A 23660-nucleotide genomic window follows, 5' to 3' on the forward strand; every position below is an offset into this window, starting at 1 on the left:
AAGAACTCTTGGGCCTATGGTTCCAAAGCCAGTCTGGGACTTCAATCCTCAGCGGGGAGCCCTGTGCCCTCTAGATTTCCCCTCCTTGCTTCGGTCTCTGGAGCATGTACCCCGGCAGCTCATGAAGGAAATGGGACAACCTTGCCCCAACCCCGGTCACAGCTTCCTGACTCGTGGCAGGCAAGCTCACCTGGACAGTCTCTATGACAACAGAGAAGGTGTGGTCCTGGCAGTCCTGCACCAGCAGATACTGGCAGACCCCACTGAAGGTGAAGTACCTGTTGTCAAAGCTCTTGAAGTGGGATTGTCCTGTGACGAGACACTCCCCTGGAGGGACACAGAGGAGGGAGGTAAGAGCAGGAGGAGGTGCGGAAGCCCCTCGGAGGTGGCAAAGGTGGAATGCACGTGCAACCCAGGCACCCCAAGTGGAAACTCCAGATGTTCTTTTCCCCACACCAGTCTGAAAACGTGTTCCACAGGAGGACTCTAACTCGGGTCCCTCTCCTCAGTCCATGAGAGGTTACAGTAGGATCTTCGGATCAATGTCTCACTTTATGGAAGGGAGGACTAAGGGAAGTGACAGCCACATGCAGTCAGTGGTGGAGCCCAGCCCAGAACCCGCAGCTCCTTGTTCTCAGTTCACTGTGACTCCCAGCCCTTCCCTACAGCTGCCCCACAGGATCTGGCTCTGCTGGGGTCAGGTGTTGCTTGGTCCAGGAACAGGCCCTTCTCTGCACTGGTGTTGTGGGGGGAGGGGGGCACAGGGCACAGCCCCACCCATGAGAGTCCCCTAAGGCAAGCAGGTTAAAAGGCCAGCCCAGATGGGGGACAGAGGAGGGGTGAGGCGGGCATTCTCTGAGCTCAGCAGGGCAGAGACCAAGGTGCCATCCTCACCCCGCAGCTGAGGGGTGGCCCTAAGGTCTCCTCGTGGGCAAGTCCCCTGTTGTGACTTCAGTTGGGGCCAATGGGGGGCCAGGAGGCCATCTGCCCATGATCTCACCACCACCCAAGCCAGCTTCCTAGCTCAGGCTGACACATCTGTGGGTGGGTACGAGGACACCCCTTTGTTGCCCCACAACTCGGAGCCCTCAGCTCACCCTCCACCTGAACCCCCTCCATCCTCCCCCAGACCACAATCCAGCCATGCCATTGGCCCAGTGAACCACAGACCAGAGATCACACATCCTGGCAAGTGTCCATGCAGGGGGGACCTCTGCCAATGTCTCCAGTGATTCCCTACAGGCCCCACCCCAACTCAGGGCAATCCCATCTCCGGAACCCACAATGGACCCATTGAAGCTAAAGTGTGGATCTGGATCTCTTCCCAAATCTCTTTTTATGTATTTCCTCTCATCTGTGCCTTCTACTCTTTAGAAAAATAAATATAGACACACACCATGGCCATTCCATAAAGTAGGGGCCCTCCTTCCTACTCAGTCACCCTTGACCTCCAAACAGCAGACATCTGTTCTCCACAGCACTAATCCTGTCTAAACCTGAAGTTCCTCTTACAAGGATCTTATAGCCAGTCCCACCTCGACCCATCCCCAGGGGCTGATGCTGGGCTCAGTCACACGGTCAGTGGGTTCCCAGAGACTGCAGGGAGATCTCTGATCCCCATCTGCCCAAGACAAGTTCCACAGCAACCCCCCCCCCCCCCCACCACCACCACCACCTCCTGCCTCTCATGCCTGCATTTTCATTGAAGGGTGCAGCAGGCACAGCTTTGGCCCAGGTGTGGCCCTGCCTTTGGTATGTGTTGGAAGGCAGGGGTAAGGGAGAGTAGCCTCAGGTTACTGAGTGTCCTCTGACTGGTCCCCAGGGCAGCTGACCCTTCCAAAATGGCATGGGCCAGGAAGCTACACTCAGCCCAGAAGAAATTAGGAGAAAATAGGGAGGCCCACCTCATTATCAGCATCACCCTCTGCAATAACAAGAAATATGTGTTTGTTCTTTCTCCCTGATTCCTGACCCAGAGCTCCTAAAGCACTTGGAATATCCTAGGTGACAGCAGCATCTTTTGTTCTAATGAAACCACTCTTGGTGGGCTCCTAGATAGATTCCAGATGGGGGCTAGTCACCAGAAAGACCCAGGCATGATCAAAGAGCTGGAATTTTCGGCCCCCACCCTCCAACCTCCAGAGATGGGAGAGAGGCTGGGGATTAATAACTGACCATGCCTGCATAATAAAACTTCTATTAAAATCCCTAGACAACAGGGTTTGGAAAGTTTCTGGGTTGGTGAATGTCTCCACGTGCAAGAGGGTGGCACTCCCCAATTCCATGGGGACAGAAGTTCCTATGCTCAGGATCCTTCCGGACTTTGCCCTATGCACCTCTTCATCTGGCTGTTGATCTGTACCCTTTGTAATAATAGCCTTTATAATAAATAGTAATAGTAAGTAAAGTGTCAGAGTTTTGTGAACCATTCTAGGAAATTACTGAACCTGAAGAAGGCATTGTGGGAGCCCCCAACTTGTAGCCAAGTCAAACAGAAGCGGGTACCATGAGAACCCAGTACTTGTGATTAGCATCTGAAGTGGGGCAGTCTGGTGGCACTGAGCCCTTAATCTGTTGGGTCTGCACTGATTTCAGGTCTTTGTGTCAGAACTGAATTGCAGGACACTCAGTTGGTATCCAGAAAGTCAAAATCCAACCCAAAGAATGGGTTGGCTTGGGGGAAAAGCACACAAATTTGGTGTCAGAAGTGTTGTTAGTAGGAACAGATCATGTCCTCCCACTGCACTGACCCCAAAGAAGGGCAAGAGTGAGGGTCACTGTTCGTGGAAGGCAGAACAGAACAGGCAATAAGGTAGGGGCAAGGGTTATCCCAGCTGATGTATGAAATCCCAAATCCACTGGTGTCACAGGAAAGCCTTTCTCAAATGGCTATTTCTCAGAACCCACCATTCTGCAGAGTGATATGGCGCTTTGTGTCAAATGTCTTGACCCTGTGGCAATAAAATGGGTGGGAATTCTTCCCCTGACCTTTCTCTGTTTTCTCAGGAGCGCTCTTATCTAAGTATGAAACTGGACTTGCGTTATCTCTGACAAGGCGAAGGAAAAGAGGGGTCAACGAGAGAATGTACAAACATTCAAAAGCAAAACTTTCAGAGCTAGAATCTAATCCTCCGATCTGATTTCCTGCTCTGCCCCCCGCTGGTCTGTGTTTTGAAGTTTCTCAGGAATCCAAAGCCTAAATATTACATTCAGCTCATTGCCTCGGTACAACTGAGGGATGGAGCTGCAAGGCAGGTAAGCTGGGAACACGGATGAGTGCCAGGTAGCACTCAGCCCTGGGGGCTGGGACATTAGCCAGGACAATGGGCCACGGGGTGCAATGCTCACCCACTCTGCCCAGAGCAGGACAGCCAGGACATGCCCAGTCAGCTGGTCAGCCAGCAAAAGGCAGCTCCCAGCAAACAGCTAGCCCACCACCAGACAGGCCAGGTGGGCAATAAAAGTTTGGTGAATGGATGAAGAACAGGTTTTTCTTAACATAGTACCAAAAGTAGAACAGCCAGGAATTTTCTTTTTAAGCTTTATTTATTTTTGAGAGAGAGAGAGAGAGAGACAGAGTGTGAGCAGGGGAGGAACAGAGAGAGAGGAAGACACAGAATCCGAAGCAGGCTGCAGACTCTGAGCTGCCAGCACAGAGCCTGACATGGGGCTTGAACCCACGAACTATGAGATCATGACCTGAGTCGAAGTCGGACGCTTAACTGACTGAGCCACCCCCGCGCCCCTGAACAGCCAGGAATTAAAGCAGACCCACTACATGAGTAAAGATCCTCCCTGATTTAAAAAAAAAAAAAAAAAGGAAAAGATATCTCTCATCTGATGGAAACACATTACCTCTTCTAAAATAAACCCTTTTGTTTGGAGGAAGTGAGCCCTCTAAGGGGCTTCTCTGCTCAGCCCATCTGCTTCCATGCTTTTCCACGCACCCGACAGAAACGCCAGCCCACAGGCCTTTAGCAAAGGAACACAGACTTCCCCCAACATTAAGTTTTCACCATAGCCTGCCTCTAAGTCACAATAACATAATCTCCAAATGCACAAGATGCATTTCTAAGTGCTCCGTAGGTACCATCTCATTTACTGCTCCCAGGAGGCAGTCCTCATTATCCCCAGTTCACAGATGAGGAAACTAAAGCACAGAGAGAAACTCGCCCACAGCCCCAAGGTGGTCAGATGGGGATTTGAGCATGAGCATTCTGTCTGCCTCCAGAGCTCAAAGCACTCACACCACCCAACACCTCCTCATGGCTTCACTCCTGCAGTTTCTCATAAGTCTAATTTTGTGAGAGCTAAGCCCGATATCATTCTGATCCTGGGCACACATGGGCCCATGCCAAGGGCCATAGGTACGACTGAGTCTGGATATGGAGACTGAGTGGAAGGGAGCCCCGGTTTCTAAAGGGGGTGCACTGGCCTGTCCTGAGAGTGGCCCGGCGTGACTCCAGAAACCCCAGTATTGGCTGGGGCAGGCCCCAGGAGACTTGGCATGAACTCAGGCATTCAGATCTCCCAGGCAAGCCCAGGCACCTAGGAAAGTTTGCTCTCCCTGGACAGGCATTGGCCCTGATCACTTTCTGTTAGCCAATGAGGAAGTCTGTCTTCCTTCCTGAAAGCTTCAGAACAGACAGCTTGAATCCTAAGGTTGACTTACAGGGCTGTGTTAGAATGCATCAGAAATTATCCAGAACCAAATGAGTAACAAGTTACGTCAAGGCCCTCCCCTGTCTCACGGCCAAGCTCAAGGTAGGCCCAGGCTCTGTCTTACCCTCCTGCCCCGCCAGCCCCAGCCACACCCTGCCTCCCACCACCCTTTCCCGGGCCAGACACCTCTGCATGTGTGCCTGTGTCTCAGTCCTTCTCTGACTCCGCTTAATGAGGCAGTTATAACTGCGAGGATGAAAATGGCTAACATTTATTGAGTGCTTATTGTGCTTGTTGGAAGCTCAAGCAACAGCTTCCATGAGATGAAGCTGCTGTTATCATCCCTGTGTTAGGATGCTGATGAGGAAACTGAGGCTACAAATGATCAGACAGTTTGCTAGAAGTCACCCAGCTAGTAAGTGGTGGGACTGGAATCCCAGCCAGGCTGACTGAGTGCACAGCCCATTCCCTTGGCCCCCTGCAATGCTACCCATCCATGCACACAGGATGGGCAAATGAGAAGCCCTCCACTCCCACCTTCCCAGCTGCAAGAAAGAACCTTCCACACTCTTCTATCAGGAGTCTGAAATTCTAACCAGAGCTTTATGTGTTTGAGGAATAGTCACTATTAATAGGCATACTCCTTCCTCACTGATCCTCACTGATCCTAACCAAACATTTATGGTTCAATGGGAGCCAAATTAGCAGAACTTCTCTGGGAAGTGTGTTTTGCAGAGGATGGGAAGGGAAGCTTGAGGTTACAGAAAGGGAAGTCTGCAGACTATGGGGGAAACCACAGTTATGCCTGGAGCTGCCCTAACTCTTAACAGAACAGAGGGATGCAATGAGCAGTGAAGGCCTAAGGAGCATTTAACAGAAGTTCCAGCCCCTCTCTATATAGACTGATGCTCTCCTGGGCAACTTCTTCTCCCTCCCACTCCCCATACATATGTGCTGTGCCAGGTAGCCGCTAAGAATCTCCCCCTGCCATGGTCCCACCTCCTATATTCATGTCTTTGTGTGATCCCCTCACCTTGAGTGTAGACTAGACATGTTGACTTGTTTCTAGTAAATATAATACAGCAGAAGTGAAGGATGTCACTTCGGAGATCAGGGTTTTAAAAGACCATGGCTTCTGCCTTGACTGCTCTCCTTCACTCTCTCTGACATCACTCACCCTAGAGGAAGCCAGCTGTCATGTCATGGGGCATCCCCAAGGAGAGGTCCACATAGTGAGAGGCTGAGGCTTGCCAACCATCACATGACTAAGCTTCAACGTGTCCTCCTCAGTCCCTATAGAGCCTTCAGATAAGACCATAGCCCAAGTGGACAACTTGACTACAGTTTCTTGAGAAACCTTGGGCCAGACTCAGCCACACCCAGATACTTGACATATGGAAACTCTAAGATAATAAATGTTTGTTGTTTGCTAAGTTGGGGTAATTTGTTACACAATAATAAACAACTAGTACACTCTCATCTTATCTCACAGAATCAAAACCCAGCTCTCTATTTCTAAGGCTTACAATGTCAGCTCTTCCAGGGACTGTGGAAAAGCCACAGCCTACTCTTAGCTATACTAGCAAAGCCAAGTATATCCCCTTCCAGAACCTTTCCATCAGAAGCTCTACCAGCAATCGTCACACTGAGGGCATAAGACAGGCCCACTGCCAGCTGAATCATGGCAAGGAATAGAAATATGCCTATGTGCTATAGGTAAAAACGGAGTGGGAGATGACCAACTAAACTCCAGTACTAGAAAAAGAGGGTCAGAGCTGAGGTTTTGAATATACAGAACGAAAGCTTAGTGATTGTGTTGGCAAAATATCAAACTACCCAGTAGACTCCAGAGTTGGAACTGGTTATCTTCCCATTAAAGCATCAAGAAAATTTCTTTCATCCTCAGCAAAGCTAGCTTCTAAATTTTGAATTGAAGACCAGGGAATTGTATTGTCTGTTCCAGACCAAGCATTCCATCATGTGCACAGTGAGTGTTCCAATCATTGTTGGATGGGTAGATAGATGGATAGATGTATGGATGGTGGATGGGTGGATGGATGGATGGATGAATGAATGGATGGTTGGATGGATGAATGGACAGACAGATGGTAGATGGACAGATGGATGGATGAATTGTTGGTTAGATGGATATATGGATGATGTTTGCATGCATGGATGGATGAATGGATGGACAGGTAGGTGGGTAGATGGAGGGATGGAGGGATGAATGGATGGTTGATTGGATGGGTGGATGGATGAGTGGATGGGTGGGTGGAAGATGCTCCCTATAGAAAGTGGTAATTAATAATTCTTAATCTGGGGGCACCTGGGTGGCTCAGGTGATTGAGTGTCCGACTTCAGCTCAGGTCATGATCTTGCAGTTAGTGAGTTCAAGCCCCACGTCAGGCTCTGTGCTGACAGCTCAGAGCCTAGAGCCTGCTTTGGATTCTCCCTCCCTCTCTCTCTGCCCTTCCCCCACTCAAGCTCTGTTCTTTCTGTCTCTCAAAAATGAATAAACATTAAAAAAAATTTTTTTTAAAGAATTCTTAATCTGGTAGTCAATCTGACAAAACACAGTTAAGTAAATTCCTAATTCCATCCATTGTGGCTCACAGATCTTATACAGTGAATGCTTATGATTTAGATATTAAAAGTTTTTTCACAAGTCATTTGCAGCAACCTTTTATCTTTCAAAGGATTCCTTAGGTCTTTCACAGGGTGTGATAATGTTAAATTGGAGCACTGATATCAGTGGCAAGAACAATATTTTGTCTTTCATGCTTCCTTTAAAAATTGCACAGAAGAGGGGTGCCTGGGTGGCTTAGTCGGTTGAGCATCCAACTTTAGCTCGGGTCATGATCTCGCAGCTTGTGAGCTTGAGCCCCACATCAGGTTCTGTGCTGACAGCTCAGAGCCTGGAGCCTGGTTCAGATTCTGTGTCTCCCTCTCTCCCTGCCCCTCCCCTGCTAGCGCTCTGTCTCCTCTCTCTCTAAAAAATAAACAAACATCAAAAAAAATTTTTTTTATTTTAAATTGCACAGGGGATAAACTGGCTGGTTGGCCATCCGTGAGCCAGAGTAGTTGACCTAGCCCTAGTGCCCACTTTCCATCTAGTTTCAGAATATTTCCAGTATAGTGGACATTGAGTAAGTTACTAAATGACCCTAAAGCCATAGGCCCCAAATATGATCCTAGTATCCAAGCTCAAGCCCCTGGTAGCCCACCAAAGCCAATGTGGCCTCTTGGGGCCTAAGAGAGGGGAGCCTGTTATCTGGCTATTTGTCTTCAGTTTTTTATTCCACTGTACAAACCATGGGAACCCAAAAAGTAGAATCCAGCATACGATCTGAGGCTGAGCTGGTCTTTAACCAAATGTGGGGTCTCTCCAGAGCTCATGAAGGATGGAAAGACCTTCCTGCAAAGGAATAGATTGATGACCAGGAAGGGGAGTAAAGGGAAGGAGAAACGTAGAAATCAGATAGTTGGAGTATGAGTCCTGTCATTGTCTCTTAGCGGCTGTGTGACACTGAGCAAGTTATATAACCTCTCTGGCTCTGCTTCTTCTTTTGTAAACCTAGAATAAACTGCACCTGCCTCACAGACTCACATGTAAAGCGCCTAGCACAGAGCCTAACACATAGCAAACACCACGTGAGTGAGCACAAAAGGGAAAATTATCAAGTGAAGAGCCAGTGTTATTGGGGAGGGGAGGGGTGAGGCAGAAGGGAGCTTCTAATGGGCAAAGTTGCAGCAAATAGAATAGAGTTAGGGCCAAACAGAAGACCAAGTAAAGGGCAGAGATTATACAGCAACTTTTCCTGTAAGGAGATTTTCCAGGGAGGGGATGGAGTAGAAGAAATCATTTGGTGATCTGATTTTCCTAGCTCCTGGGCCATTCTAAGATCTTCCTGTCAGGCATTCCAGAAACTTCTCACTCTGAGCTTAAAGAATTACTGGGCCCTTCTTCCTCTGAATTTCCAAAGAATTTGCATCATCTTTGTTTAGTCAACTGTGACCTCACAGTCCTTACGGCTCATTCAACCATAATCCTTTGAGCAAACAGGTGACCAGAAAACAACAATAAAACCTTAGACCAGGTGCATTCTGCCCTTTCAGCTACACAAGATGTCCTTCTGCTGGCCCATGAGTGGGTTAGCACAGCTGGTATCAGAAACCACAGCTGTAGTCAGGGGGCCACAGCTGTGGTGCAGAGGCCACCTCCTCCCTGCCTTGAGATGTGGCCCTCCCTGTCTGGCAAGGATGACATACCTCTCCATTTAGAGGAGGGAGGGGATGAGCAAAAGGTCACCTACCTGGGCATTCTTCATTGCTGCAGACCCACAGGCTATTTCGGCAAATGCTGTTGGGGAGAGCAGCACAGGTCATGGGTAGTTGTGCAAACACAAGGATACATGAACAGATCAAGAGCTCATCACACAGCCCCCAAAAGGAAGGGATCTGGGAAGAGAAAGGAGCTGGCATGAGGGGGGATCTTTATGAGGTTAAAGGTGAACAGCACAGGGCTGTGGCCACAGAGGAATCTTGGAGATCATGCCAAGGGGAAGAAGCCCTGATGGAGAGACGGAAGAAGAAAACCTAGGGGACCCAATGTCCCTGAAAATCCACCAGCCACCCAGAAAATTCCTACTCCCCCAACTGCTCCCTACCCCCACACAGCTAGGGGAAGAGAGAACAGGGGGGCTGCTGAAAATCATAACCCAGAACCACGCCAGGCAGCCCATGGGGACTCCTGGGAGACAGCCAAGCAAGGAAACGACAGCAGAGGAAACAGGCCTGGATGTGGAACAAAGGGTTATGTATTCAAGGAGAAAACTGCCTGTGGTGTGGTGACTGTCATACAGTCCTTCTTCAGAGAGAGCCATTAACTAAAGCATAGTTTGGGGGGAAAGCTAGAGATGATGTTTGCACTTAAAGCGTCCTTCCCTCCCTGACCCCCTCCTCTAGGCCCATCCATAACATCCTTGCTCCTCGTCAACGACTTCTCCACCCTCCCAAACCACCTCATCTCTGCCTCTCCTCCCTCTGCCCAACCAGGTCCTGTCGCACCTGCCACTACCCGTGCACCCCCTCCCCCGCCCCAGCCCACAGCGCACAGCCCCAGCTACCAGGTGTTGCAGTCCTGCGAGAGGGAGGCTCCCGGAGGGTACCGCTTCCCGGCGTGCACACACGAACACTCAGCGCTTTCCACGCAGCGGCCTTCATCCAGGAGCTGTCCCTCTGTGTTCAAGGGCATTGAGGCAAAGACTCAACTTATCATCAGTGCTCATCTCCCAACTACAGAATCCCCACGAATGATCACAGCCAAGCGCTTCTTCCAGGAAGCTCAAAGAACCTGTCCTGCACTGTTGCTCTCCCACATTTGTGCAACCTGGGAGAGGGGGATTATGAATCTCCTCTCTACTGCTGAAGAAATGGGGGAAAGGGCTTTGCTCAAGGTCTACCAGTGAGGGGGTCAGGAGTCTAGGCTGAGGGCTTCTCCCCGGAAGCTCCAAAAACTTGTTGTGTGATGTTGACCTTTCACATTAATGCAATGAAAGAGAGGGCATTATTAATCTCCGTTCAACAGGTGAAGAAAGGAGGCGAGAATTTTGTTCAAGGTCTTCCAAGTGGGCAAGTCAGGAGAGTCCAAACACACAGGCCTCACTCTCTGTAATTAAACGGGGTTTTTCACCAAAGCTCAGTCTCTCCCGAGAAAAACTTTCTAGTGCAAAGCTCTCTTTCAGTTGAGCTCACGTGGCAAACCCAGGAGACATTTTAAAAGATCGTTCACTCAGACCGCTTCCCTGACACTTCACTGAGAAAACAAAACCGCAGCTCAGATTGGGTCACATGCTCCCCAAACAAAGTCACTGTTGGAGCCCAGACCATCCTTCTGTTTCCTAGACACACGCGCTTTCATGGATACAGTACAACAGGAAAACATCAATTACAAATAAACGCCAGCTCAATCCTGATCACTCGGTACAAAGACTTTTTAAAAATAAATAAAAGGCTTCTGATTTTAGCAATAGGGAGCAAACACAAGTAGCCTTCATCTGGCTTCCCCAAGCCCAGGGCACTGGCAAGGTCTCGGATTTGTGAATAAAATGAGTTTATTACCAGGGCAGCTGCAGCCGTCCACGCATTGCTCCTGACACACTTCTTTGACGTGCAGGCTCTGGCAAGTTCTGGCGCAAGGGGACACGCACTCCTTATACTCCATGCCAGCAGGACATGCCGGTCCTGAAATGGAAAAGCCAGGGGTCTCCCCAGAGCAGCTCCCTCCCAGAGAGAGCCTCATATGTACTCAGAGCCTTCATGTTCTTTTGCTGCTCCCCTCTGTCTTCAGGGCCCCAGGGGCCTTCTTCACCCCAATGGCACCCAAATGGCCAACATGCCCTCCAAGACCATCCTGCCAACCACCCTCCCCTGAAGGAACATCTTCCATCTTGTAAGGCCTGGCCAAGACTCAACAGGGTCACCTGGGACCACCATCCCTTCCCCTCAGTCATCTGTTTTCCATGAAGAGCTTGGGATTTTTTTGGTCCCTTTCACCTAAAACCCTCTCAAAGTAATACCAAACTCCTCTAAGCTGAAAATAAATGTCCTCCTGGGGCCAAACAAGAGGTAAATGTGTCCTCCATCACACCCCTCCTCTAAGGGCCCCACTTTCCTCATGAACTTGGCCCCAATCAAAGGCCCCACCCAGCACGGGGTGCACGCCATTCATGCCCACTTTCCCCACATGGGTGACATTCACTCCACATTTATCTTCCACTGTGCTGCAAGACTGCCTTCAGAGCCTTATCGCCTAAGCATCTGTCCCCCTCCGCTGGACCCAGCTCCTCCTGGGCAGGGCCTGGCTCTCTTTAGTCTCTCGACCTCGTGGCTAACTGAGGCTCAGAGCAGCTGAAGAACTGGAACACACCAACACTCTTTTCTGGGCTTCACAACACCAAACGATTGTCCCCAACCCCTTCTCCTCCAAGATACGTCAGGCATCTCCCCCTACCCTATCTTCAAAAAACTAAAAACTCAGCCGCTCCACCTCACAGAGGACAAACCAGCTGCTAATTACCCCCTTCTCACACCTCCACAGCAAAGATAAAAGCTCTAATTTATAAACTGAAAAAACACACACTGAGAAACATGTGTGTGGTGTAAATATCCAGCTCCCCACTCTGTCTCTATCAGCCGGGATGACCTGTATGATTATCGCAGACTGTCCATCTGCATGGCTTTTGATCTAGGGAAAGTCCGCAGAGAGAGGAAGCTTCTTACAAGGTAACCAGAGAAGCTCCTACTCAGTTACGATAATGTGGGAATGGTGACAATGACAATGGCGAGGGACCCAGTGAGACTGGGAGATCCAAACCCCGGGCGTCACCAAGTGAGGTGGGGGGGCGGGGGGAGGGACAGATAAGCACTGTGGCCAGAGGAAGGAAGGCTGGGTTAATACAAGAGAAGGATGTAATGACAGCCTGCCAGGCTCTCCAAGATCACCCCGTGGATAGTTGGGACAACGCCCTGTTCCTCGTCAATTCAGACAGACAGGCAGTGAAGATGTGAATTGGGATCAGGATGGCTGAGGGTCCCATGAGGGAAGGAGGATGTTTCTCAAGTCCAGGCAACAGATTTCCCAAGGGAGTCGGGGGCGGGTGGGGTGGGGGGAGGCATGGCACAGAACAGAGGCATGGGAAGGTCTTCCCAGCTGCAGCTTTCAAGGGAGGGGACTCCGCCTGCGGGCCAGCCCTGTGTGACCAGGTGGCCCAGGCACTGGAGGCCCTGCAGCACTGGCCGGTTGGGGTGTGGCAAAGGCCCAGGATCGTGACACTGTCCCAGGGTTTCCCTAGTGACACCACAGGACAGACACCACTCATGCCCAGCTGGGAGGGTGGGCGCTGACTTACGGCATGCAGTGTGGTCGGTCCAGCCGTACAAGACCATCCCCTGCTGGGCACAGGCCCGGGCATACTCCAAGAGGGCCACGCATGGGCACCGCAGCCCCTGGGCACACGTGCACAGAGTCTTTTCACACAGGGCCACAAAAGGCTCGGGGTCCACCAGGGGGTGGCAGCGGGCAAACACCGAGGCACTCTTCAGAAGCTGACACTGCTCCCACAGGCCCTGCAGGAATGAGACACCACTTCAGTGCGGAACAGCACCCCGCAGTCCCGGCTTCCTGAATGTGGCTCCACGAAGAACCACTCTCGCCGGGAAAACCGAGGAAGCTCCTTCATTCCTGACATCTAGGAGGTGCTTATCAACATTTGTCAGATTAAAGGGTCCAGCCATCAAAGGCAAAATCCTGAACTCATGCTACAAGAGATGGACGGAGACTCAGGTTATCTCCCAGATTGAGCCCTGAACATGCAGAACCCACAGCACTGACACTTTGAACAGCAGTGACAGGCGGGGTCCTAGGAAAGGAACGAGCAGAGGGAGGGGAGTGAAGGGTGCTGAGCTTGGAGTCGGGCCATCAGGAACGCTGATGAGGGTCTGCTTTGCACTGACCCAGCAGCCCCGTCTCCCCGTCTGGGTCTTCCCCACCATACAAGACGATATGGCACCAGGCGCTACATAAAGCAGACACTGCTGAGATTTACATTCTGCATATCGGGGTGCAGTACATTTTCCGGGCATTCACCCGGTGATTCCTGGGGCCAGACGGAACCAGCTCCTACCCGCAAAAACAAGCTAGGATTCTAGAAAATGTCCCTGAGATCCTCTGCCAGGCAAGGGCTGTCCTTGGATTTTGCCACCTTGTTGATACCCTCAACCCAACAACACAGGGCAGGTTCAGAAACGTCGTTGACTATTCTAGTAACATGTTAGCACAAACATCCCTATATATTGTACTTGTAAACATCTCTGTGTTCTGTGTCTTAATGATTCTAAATGTACTTTTTTTTTTTTGCAGTTTAAAACCTCTGAAGTTGGGAGGCACAGCTTTAGAAGCCATTCCCCATGAGCTCCTTCTTTGCTGCAAATAAAATTTTCTTTCTGCGACAAGATAAGATAAAATAAAATAAAATCTCTGAACTTAGTGTGCATCTTACAATCAATAACACACTTCAATTGGCAGCTTTTTTTTTTTTTTTTTTTACTTGAGAATGTCTTCTGGACTCTCATCCTACAGAGTTTCATTCAGCCGTCTTAATAACCGCTAAGCCATCTGACCTGGTGTAATAAATCCTTTGTATTCAAATTGTCTAGAGTGGCATCTGTCCTCCGTGTCAGACTATTGATCAAAACAAAACCCAAAGAGAATGTACAGAGCACATAAAAGAATTTGTTTTTAATTTGTTCACACTATTTTCAAAGTAAATCAGGCAACTAACTGAGTTGAACAATCACTGTGGCCCTGATAACAGGCTTCCCAGTGTGAATTCTCCGCCTCTCACTCCCAGTTACTTTCCTTCTCTTTGTTCCTCAGGTTTTCTTTCTTAGTGATACATGGAACAATGACATGTCCTGGACTTGAGACAATACAGTATGGTCACCATAGGTGCTCCCTGCTGGGGCATCAGCTTTTTCATGCATAGACATGCTCTCCGACTGGAGAATTAGTACATGGACTTAAAACCTTCGGCCAAGGGGTGCCTGGCTGGCTCAGTCGGTAGAGTACGCGACTCTTGATCTCAGGGTCGTGAGTTTGAGCCCTTTGTTGGGCATGGAGCCTACTTAAAAATAAATAAATCAATACTTTAAAAAAAAAAAACAGGGGCGCCTGGATGGCTCAGTCAGTTAAGCGGCCGACTCAGCTCAGGTCATGATCTCGCGGTCCGTGAGTTCGAGCCCCGCATCGGGCTCTGTGCTGACAGCTCAGAGCCTGGAGCCTGTTTCAGATTCTGTGTCTCCCTCTCTCTGACCCTCCCCTGTTCATGCTCTGTCTCTCTCTGTCTCAAAAATAAACAAACGTTAAAAAAAAATTTTTTTTTAATTAAAAAAAATAAAAATAAAAATAAAATTAAATTAAATTAAATTAAATAAAAAACAACCTTCAACTAAAAAGAAAGAACTACAAGAGCATCTCAATGGAAGGCTGAGTCCTGAAGGATAAACCAGAGCAAATCAGTGTTCACAAAAGGGACAGTAAAAAAGAGGGAAGAAATGATAGGTTTGAAGAGAAGGAAATCCAATCTGCTCAAACTGTACCAAAGGATGGCCAGAGCAAGCCTGTGTAAATCAAGAGCCAGGCTGGGAGGGGGGTCTTTTGTGGCAACGTGGAAAGCCCCGAGGAATAGAAATCTGACCCAACACTGCTCACCATCCGCAAGACCCGCCCTGGCAGCTCCAGGAACAAGCTGTGGTCCCAGGGAAAATCCACATCCTGCCCACAGGGGCCCTGAGCTGGGGCCCCCGCACCCCACTGAGCCTGCACAGAGTCTGCCATCGGAACTAGGCAGCAGGGAGGAATGTCACAGCTGCACCTGATCACACCGGCCCAGGGGGCAGGAGGGACTCCGAAGGAGGTCCAGGGCCAGCTGGCCCAAGCAGTTGGGTGTGGCTGGTTCCCTGTTAGCAAAGCCGCAGCTGCGAGGGCTGCTGAACTGCGAAGCTGCAGCTGCAGACCTGCCTGCCCGGACAATTAGCAGCCCCACGTCTTGGAAGCCAACGGCTGAGAGCGGCGCTCCCTCCAGGACTCCACTTTTCTGGCTTCCTTCCCATCAGCTTGGAGACTCCACACCCACTGTGCGGCTGAGAGCGTGCTCTGGCTTAAGCCCAGCTCTGCCACTTCCTGGCAGTGGGGACTGAGGCAAATCTCCTTGCCTCGCTGGAGAAGGGTGTCCTTGGGTAACATGGGAATGATACCAACAGGCGCTGCCTCGCAGGTGGTGGGAAGGCACCGCAGTGCCTGGCACTGAGCAAGCAGTCGATGAATGAAGATGGCAGCAGGGTCACCCGTGACCGCTGAGGTCTTGGGTTATGGCATGCCTCCTTCCATTTGCCACCCTGAGCCCTTTACACAGGGGAAACTGAGGTCTCTGAAGACAATGCCAGGAAGAGTCCCTGGACTTGTTATGACTTCACAGCCCCAGATGTGAGTTTTGCCTCTTCCACCTGCTAGCTGTATGACCTTTGGCTATTTGCGTAACCCCTCCTCCTCTACAAAATGGGGATAATAGTAACAGCTCCTATCTGATGAGATGGTAGTGAAGACTGAATGAAATAACCCATGTAAAAGTTTCACCTAATAAATGGCGACTTCATATTATCATCATGGATCTCCTGGTCACCAGAGAATCCTGGTCCCTCCTGTCCCTTCTGCCAATAGGCTTATCCTCCAGAATGGTGGGCAACTCACCAGCAGGACAGAAGGACATCTTTGTCCCTTTCCCCCCATCTCCATCTCCCCAGGCTAAACAGGGATGAATGGTTGCCATGACAACATTATCACACTACTATCATCTTGGAGACTCCGAGGTGAACAGAGGGGCTATTCTCCTTCATCTGCTATTTGAGAGGTTCATACTTCTCCAGAACAAAGTGGATTTCTTTCAAGTGGGGTGATAGGAGAAGGACCAACTCTTCTTTGCACCAGGCGGGTCTACAACTCTCTTCAGGCTCAGAGGAGGAGGCTGAGGCCTGCGCCCAATTCTTTCCATTCTGCCATGGAAATGCCCCCATGGAAATGCCACAGCGTGCCCCATGAGAAATTTCCCTCAGAAAGTGAGGTTCCTGGACCCTTAAAGGGCAGCCAAGGGTGTCCCAGAGAAGACTGGATGCTCAGGCTCTTGTCTACCTTTCTCCTCACCCACAATTTACAACTAGAGAAAAACCCAAAAAGGCAACTCCATGGGAGTGATAGTGTCATCACCTAGGCTGTAAGACAGGGTCTGGAGCAGCCCACAGGACATCTCGCACAGGCACAGGGACCAGATACCTAGGGTTCTCACCAGCCAAGCACAGTGTCAACCAGAGGAAAGAAGAGACCCAGGAGTCTAGACATCTCCTCCCGCTTTGAGAGCAATGTGGGGCAGAGGCCGGCATGACCCATCTCCAGCTGGCCCAAAGATGTCTGTTCCCTGCTCAGAGGAAGAATGGGACCAGTATTTCAGCACATTTCCTGGGAGGTCCCTTGAGGTACTAAATGGTTTATAGAAAGCTGCAGCAAGAAGGGTGTTTTCTAACTATTTGCTTGCAGGATGGGAGTGGATTTCTGCAGAAACAGCCACCTCCCTTCTTAGAACAATGCCTTTGCCCTCTGTGTCTGCACCTGAAAATCTGGCTAGGATTTCTTCCTCAACAGAGACAAAAGGGAAAGTTTGTCTTTCCATCTTGCCATCCAGTCTTCCTTCGGTCAGCTCTGGCCTGAACTTGGCCTAGTAGGTCATGGTAGCATGACCACCGTCTGAGGGCCCCCAGTGCAGCATGGTGCCTCTCCCCCCAGCCTTCCCCACTCCACCACAGGTAGCCCTGCCAGGCCAGGCCAGGTGCCAAGACAGAAAAAAGTCCAAGATGGAGCCGACCTCGTGTCCTCTCAGATCCTGGGGAGAGACGTCGTCAGGTAGGAGGTGACCAAACCTTCACTCAGCAAGCACTGGTCATGTGGTCTCTAGGTCTCTAGCATATGCCTAAGTCAGGGTACAAGGCAAATCTGACGGTGTCCCACCACAGCCTAAAGGGCAAAGTCCTAGCTCCTTAGAAAGGCAGTAAGGCCAGGCCTTTTAGGATCTGACTCCAGCTCATCCCCCCCCCCCACGCCCCTTCTCTCACATCACCCATGTCCCCAGAGCAAACAGTTATTTCAGAGACCGCCTCAGCACTTGCTCCCACAAACTTGCCCTTCATAAGCCTGCAACACCTTCAAAGAACACAAACCTCCTCGGAGAAAGGCAAGAGAGACAGTCTTTCAGATTTGGAAACTGAGGCATAGAGAGAGTAAAACATTAACTAGGTCAGTGGTTCACAAAGTGTAGTCCAGGAACCTCCTACGGATTCCCAAGATCCTTTCAGGGCTCCATAAGATCAAAAATATTTTTATAATAATACTAAGATGTTATTTGACCTTTATGCTCTCACTCTTTCATGAGTGTCCAGTGGAATTTTCCAGAGGCTACATGGTATGTGATATCACAACAGACTGACTACAGAAGCTGACATGGGAATCCAGCTGATTTCACTTAAGCCAGATAGGAAAGAGATTTGCAAAACTGTGAAACAATGCCATTTTTCTCTCTCCACATTTTCTGTTGGAATTTATAGTTCTTTTTATTAAAAAGATGGCATCCATGTTAAATATAATGTGTTTATTATTTTTAAGTGAATATGTTTTACATTTCTGTTTTATTGTCTAATATAGTATGTACCAATAGAAAACCCAAATCCATAATCAATAGATAATCCATAGAAAATCTCTTTCCCGGGGTGCCTGGGTGGCTTAGTCAGTTAAGCGTCCAACTTTGGCTCAGGTCATGATCTCGCGGTTTATGAGTTCACACCCCTCATTGGGCTCTGTGCTGACAGCCCAGAGCCTGGAACCTGCTTCAGATTCTGTGTCTCCCTCTTTCTCTGCCCCTCCCCTGCTCACACTGTCTCTGTCTCTCAAAAATAAATAAACATTAAATACATAAATAGAGAGACAGAAAATCTCTTTCCCATCCTCTATCATTTTTAAGAGTGTCAGCTAAGTAATTTACAAACTGCTGTACCAAGCAGGGCTCAAAGCCTGATTCCATCCCACAGGTCAGTCACCTGTCACCAAACCACCATTTACATGGTTTTCCACACCCTCAATGTGGAAACTGCCACATTGGCGAGCCACACCTCGCCAACTGTTTCCTCACAACCAGGTTAGACAACAGTGTAGTACAGCAGATAAAGCACAGGTTGTAGAAGCATGGTTGGACTGCAATCCCAACCCTGTCACTTCCATAGTGTGTGTGTGTGTGTGTGTGTGTGTGTGTGTGTGTGTGTGTGTAGGAAAATTATCTTGCCCCTCTGCACCTGTTTCCTCACCTATAAAGAAGGCAGGGTGTAGCAGAGATTGAAAGTTGCCCAGGATCTGTTCTTCCCTTTTTTCTTAGTCATAGAACCTTCAAATTTCAACTGTCTCCTGGGCACGTGCCCGCTGGGAACAAAGATTCTATTTCTTCACCTCCCCAGTTGCCAGGAATGGACATAACTAAGCTTTGCCTAGTAGGACATAAGCAGAAGGGTCATGGGCAACATTCCAGGCAACGTCTCCAAAAGGAGAGGGCGCTCCTTTCTTAGCTCCTTCTCTCCCCACTGCTAGAATATGGTTGTGATCCTTGAGGCATGAGCTGCCATCTTGGACCATGAACTGGAAGCTTCACGTCAACAAACAACAGAGAAACGAGACAGAAGGACCCTGGATCTCAACACCGTGGTACCCTGTGCTAGCCCTGGACATTCCACCCAAGTTCTCTACACTGAGAAAGAGCAATAAACTTCTACTTTGTGTAAGCCCTTGTTACTTTGGGTGTACAGTCACTCACAGAGGAACCTACTCCTAACACAGACAGCAATACCTATCGAAGCCAGTTGCTGCAAAATAAAACTAAACGAGGTTACACAGGAAAGGCAATCAAGGGCTTAGAACTACTATCATCGGTCTGTTGTCCATACTAGGCACACAGTTCGAAAATGGTTATTCTCCTCAGCTCTCTGCTGAACCATTCTGGCAGAGACATATGATGGTCAGCTCTTTTGCACACTTCCAGCATCTCCCTGGCTCCAGTGCCCGGCATCGGCTACTTCTATCCTCCTTCATCTCTTGTCTGTGGTGCCAGAGGCTGTCAAGAGATATCTAGCCCAGCTCAATCAGCCCATGACTTCATCCTGCCCGGGTGGGTGCGCAGACCCAATTGTAGCCCAACATAATCACATTTTCAGTTCATTAAAGAAGTCCAGGCCTCTTCTCTGGCGATGCCAAGGCGGTTCGAGGGAGGGAGACAGAAAAGAAGCTCATCTCCCCAGTGGCAGACAGCGGGGAAGAGAAAAAGCAGTGGCAAGAGATCTAAAGCTTAGCTATTGTGTTCATTCCCAAACAGCTGACGAAGGACAAGGGAGGGGGCATTCCTAGGACTGAAGTGAACAAAGAAAGGAGAAGCTAATAAATAAAGTGCAAGATTGTTCACCCAGGCCCTGATCTTTCCAGCCCTGGGGTGGGTGTCCTGTGGCTGCCCCTGGGGGAGGTATGGGGGTGACTGGCGCCTGAACTGACCCAGAGTAGTGGGTTCAAGAATTCACCCCTGTGGTGGGGCACAGTTTGTCATTGGTCAGCCAGCAAGGATGGATGAGGGGGGGTGGCTGATTCTATTTATATCTTCTGGCTGGCCTGGGATTCCTACCCACATTCCAAGATCTGACTCACAAAGCCCCCGTGAAACTGGTTGATAGGTTTCTACCAAATGGATGTGTTGTTTTGTTTTGTTTTGTTTTGTGGAGTTGGACATTTCTCTCTCTGAGGTGATTGGGGTACAGCCCTCATGAGAAGCAGGGTAACTGGATATGTCACAGAAGTCCCTGTATCCCAAAGGACCCTCCTCACCCTGTGCCTTGGTCTTCTGGGAGGCATGTGAGCAATCGTCAGGGATCAGGGCAGGGCTTGGCTGGCTGGGAGAAGGGCCAAGCACCATCCCCAGGTTCCCAGTTTGGGGTCTGTCCAAGCTCTGGGGGTGGAACCACTCTACTCATCCTGCTCCCAGTAAGGAAAGATCATCAGCTTTGTGATAGGAGCTGACTCCCTGAGCTAATACCATTCACCATTCTTTTGGTAATTCGTCCTCTACTGACCCAAGATGGCATTTGCATTTTCTTTTTCATGGTTGTTGAATTTGTCTTATGTGTTTTGTCCCCTGAACAGGACTGCAATCCAACTTTCATAGTTTGGTATCACCCAAGCTACACAAAATACCTCAATAAATATGTTCGAATAGGCACCATCAGATTCTTGCTCATTCTTCTCCTCACCAGAGGGGAAGGAAAAGGGAAAGAAAGCCACTTGTTAAGGGATTTTGAGATTCTTGTGTTAGGAAGGCCTTTGAATTGAAAGCTTGAGTACTAAAACCTCATCTGACCCTCCTCAAGGGTTCGTCAAATAAGTATACTAAAAAGTCATGTTCTGCTTGATTTGAGGGCAATCTCTGAAACCGTGTGGCAGCCTCTGATCTCTGCTATAAGGCTAAACCCCCAAAAGCACCCTGGTCAAGGTCATGCCCATCCCACCACAAGCACATGGGCTCACTGCCACTCTGAGTTATGAGAAGCCTAAGAGTCCTGACGTTGATTTAAAAATTTTCTTCTGCTCCAGACACCTGCCTGAGGCTGCTGCTGCTGCTGGAAAATTCACCACCAGAAGGCTGAGTGATAATGGTGCACTCGGTCTTCTCAAGAAAGACTGGCCATCTTGAAGACCAACTCTGGGGAATACAGAGAGAATCCTTGGAGCCGGAGCCACGAAAGCAACCTCACATGCAGATGGCAGCAGCAAAAGCGGGAGATGGCCTTCCCAGTCTGGGAGAGGTGATCCTGGGGAGGAGGATGGCTGCAGCAACTGCATTTCCCAGCGGAAGTGAGGCCAAGGTCATGACCATCGAATATATTTCCACAGGTCATACAGTGTACAATGGCAATATGCCACGGGGTTATCGTCCACAATTGTGGACACCACACATGTCCACGTACATTCTATGTACATTTCTAATGATTATTATGGTGATTTCCCAATAGGCAGCGGTAAAGTGCCTTCAGGAAGGGGCACCTTTTTCTAACTAGCAAGAGCATTAGATGGACCAGCTGCAGCCTTGGGCTTCATGCTATAGTGAGCACTGAGGACAAAGACAGGATCCTTTTATAAGATTCAGCCCTTGCAGACAGTACCCAAACTGAAAGAATTAAAAAAAAAAAAAAAAAAAAAAAAGGCAACCTAAGAATGTTTCTAAAATGTTAATTGTGTAGTAGAGTTACCTGAAATCATCATTAATTATCTGAGCATTTAGAGCTTGGGGCTTCTTACTACTGGGTCTGCCACTCTGAGCTCCAGACTCTAGCAGCCCTGCCTTCTGTTTCTAAAGCTGAAAAAACTGTAAATTTGCATGCAATCAAACAAGCCATTATTCAGTCCCAGTAGAGAGGCGCTGGGTTTTGTTGGCATAACAAGGAAACATTCATCCCCTAGGTATACGTAATATGACCTGCCTCAGAAGAAGCTAACTCCTTGCTACCGGCCTGGAAAGAAGGTACACCCCAGAGAAGTGGGAGAATAGATTCTGGTGGCTCTCAAGAAAAGTTCTTAGGTCAATGCAGTCTTCCCCACAGAACATTCTGCCACCGCAAAATAGTCCTTAGAGCCACAATGGCAAGCACTTGTAAACGATGCCCATTTACCAGACCTGACTTCTGAACCCAGGGGCCCAGGGGACTAAGCGGGCTGTGAACAATTCCTTCCAAAGATGGCACTAATCACCTCCCAGGAGATGAGTCGCTGTGCTTCCCAACCAATGAGAGCACCCCAGACTTGGGTGAACACAACCTGATTGGCTGAGACAAAGTCAGGTCTCCCTTCTCAGGTAAACAACCCTGAAGCTAGTTCTGAGCTTGAAGGAGCTTGTGCCTCGGGAGGTCTGGTGCGTTTGGGGGCCTCAGCCCAGCACTAAGAACTTGGTAACCAATTTCTCAGGCTGCTCCCAGGGCGCTGGTTAGTAAGGACTTTAATGCACCCAGGAGACAAAGTGAGTAGCAAGCCTGCAGCTGGAGCCTCCAAAAGTTGAGGGATTGGCGGGGAGACAAACAAGCCTTCTCATGGATTCTTTGTCCCTCCTTCCCCTTCGTCTCCAGGAGACAAAGTGCCCTGTCTCCCTCCTCAACTCAACCCAGTATCAGGTTCTCCATGTGAAAACCCTGTCTTCACCTCCCACTTCTTACGGACAAATGGGAGTACTCCTTTGTACTCCGAGGGTGGGGGAATATTCATCCAGCACTTACTCTGTGCTGGCCTGTGTTTGCAAAATAAAGTAAGACAAAACCCGTGCCCTCAAAGAGCCATTCAATATCAGAAGGACTTACGTGGCCCCACCACGACCTCACCACTGCAGCACCCCCTGCCTTAATCCCACCCCTGCCTAGCAAACACTGAAGGGTGGAGAGAGTGAACCACCTGCCAGCCACAAAATGGTAAGTTAGGACATAAAAGACAGAAATGATAAAAACTCTCTCTTTCTGCCCCTCACTGCACATGATCCTTGAGGGCACTCAATCTGAAATTCACTTGGGTTACCAAGCAGCTCTGGAAGAAAATTTGGCTTCTGTCACTTCCCCACCCCTCGATGTGGCTGTGTTCAGACATCTTCTCTCCTTTTTTTTTTTTTTTTTAACTTTCATTTTTGAGAGAAAGAGAGTGTGAGCGGAGTAGAGGCCAAGAGAGAGAGAGGGACAGAGGATCCGAAGTAGTCTCTGTTGCAGACAACAGAGAGCCAGAAGCGGGGCTTGAACTCACAAACCTCGAGATCATGACCTGAGCCAAAGTTGGACGCTCAACTGAGCCACCCAGGCGCCCCCAGACACCTTCTCTCTTAACCTCGCACTGGGCTCAGCTCCCCAAAAGGAACGGGGTTACAACTGGGAGGAGGGTGGGGGGAAAATTTAATTTTGGAGTTTATGCTTAAAGTCCTGAGTGTGTCTGCCTTCTTCCCATCCCATAGTACAGATGCTGCAGCAGTGAGCAGACAGCGGGAGAACGTCAGGAGCCAATAAATAATGATAATAATAACAAGAACAGCTCATAGGATTGAGCCCCACCGGGCTAAACAGCCTACACATATTCTCTCTCTCTCATCCTGAACTGTGGTCCTGTGCAGCGGCCACTCTTCCTAGGCCTATTTTACTCTGCAGGAGCTGATGCTTGGAGAAGTTCATGTCTCACTCAGAGTTACAGAGCCAGGAAGTGGCCTGACCCCACACCCATATCTTTAGCATAATGCTGAGGCCCACGGATGAGAATATCAAGGAACTACCAAGGGCAAGGACCAGAT

The 23660-nt window shown here is 49.5% G+C and overlaps 1 protein-coding gene across 2 annotated transcripts in view; it reads right to left on the minus strand.

The window, feature by feature from the left end:
* The window catches only part of VWF (von Willebrand factor), a 137700-nt gene that overhangs the window by 89950 nt on the left and 24090 nt on the right, over positions 1–23660 (minus strand). For both annotated transcript variants that reach the window (XM_060658633.3, XM_060658634.3), the window contains exons 7-11: positions 12573–12789; positions 10783–10905; positions 9789–9900; positions 8976–9022; positions 191–327 (exon numbers count right to left, since the gene is read on the minus strand). In XM_060658633.3, coding sequence (XP_060514616.3) covers positions 191–327; positions 8976–9022; positions 9789–9900; positions 10783–10905; positions 12573–12789 — 636 coding nt within the window. The remainder of the gene's footprint in view (positions 1–190; positions 328–8975; positions 9023–9788; positions 9901–10782; positions 10906–12572; positions 12790–23660) is intronic.

The sequence above is a fragment of the Panthera onca genome, chromosome B4 (assembly GCF_046562875.1).
Source record: "Panthera onca isolate mPanOnc1 chromosome B4, mPanOnc1 haplotype 2, whole genome shotgun sequence".
Lineage (NCBI taxonomy): Eukaryota > Metazoa > Chordata > Mammalia > Carnivora > Felidae > Panthera > Panthera onca.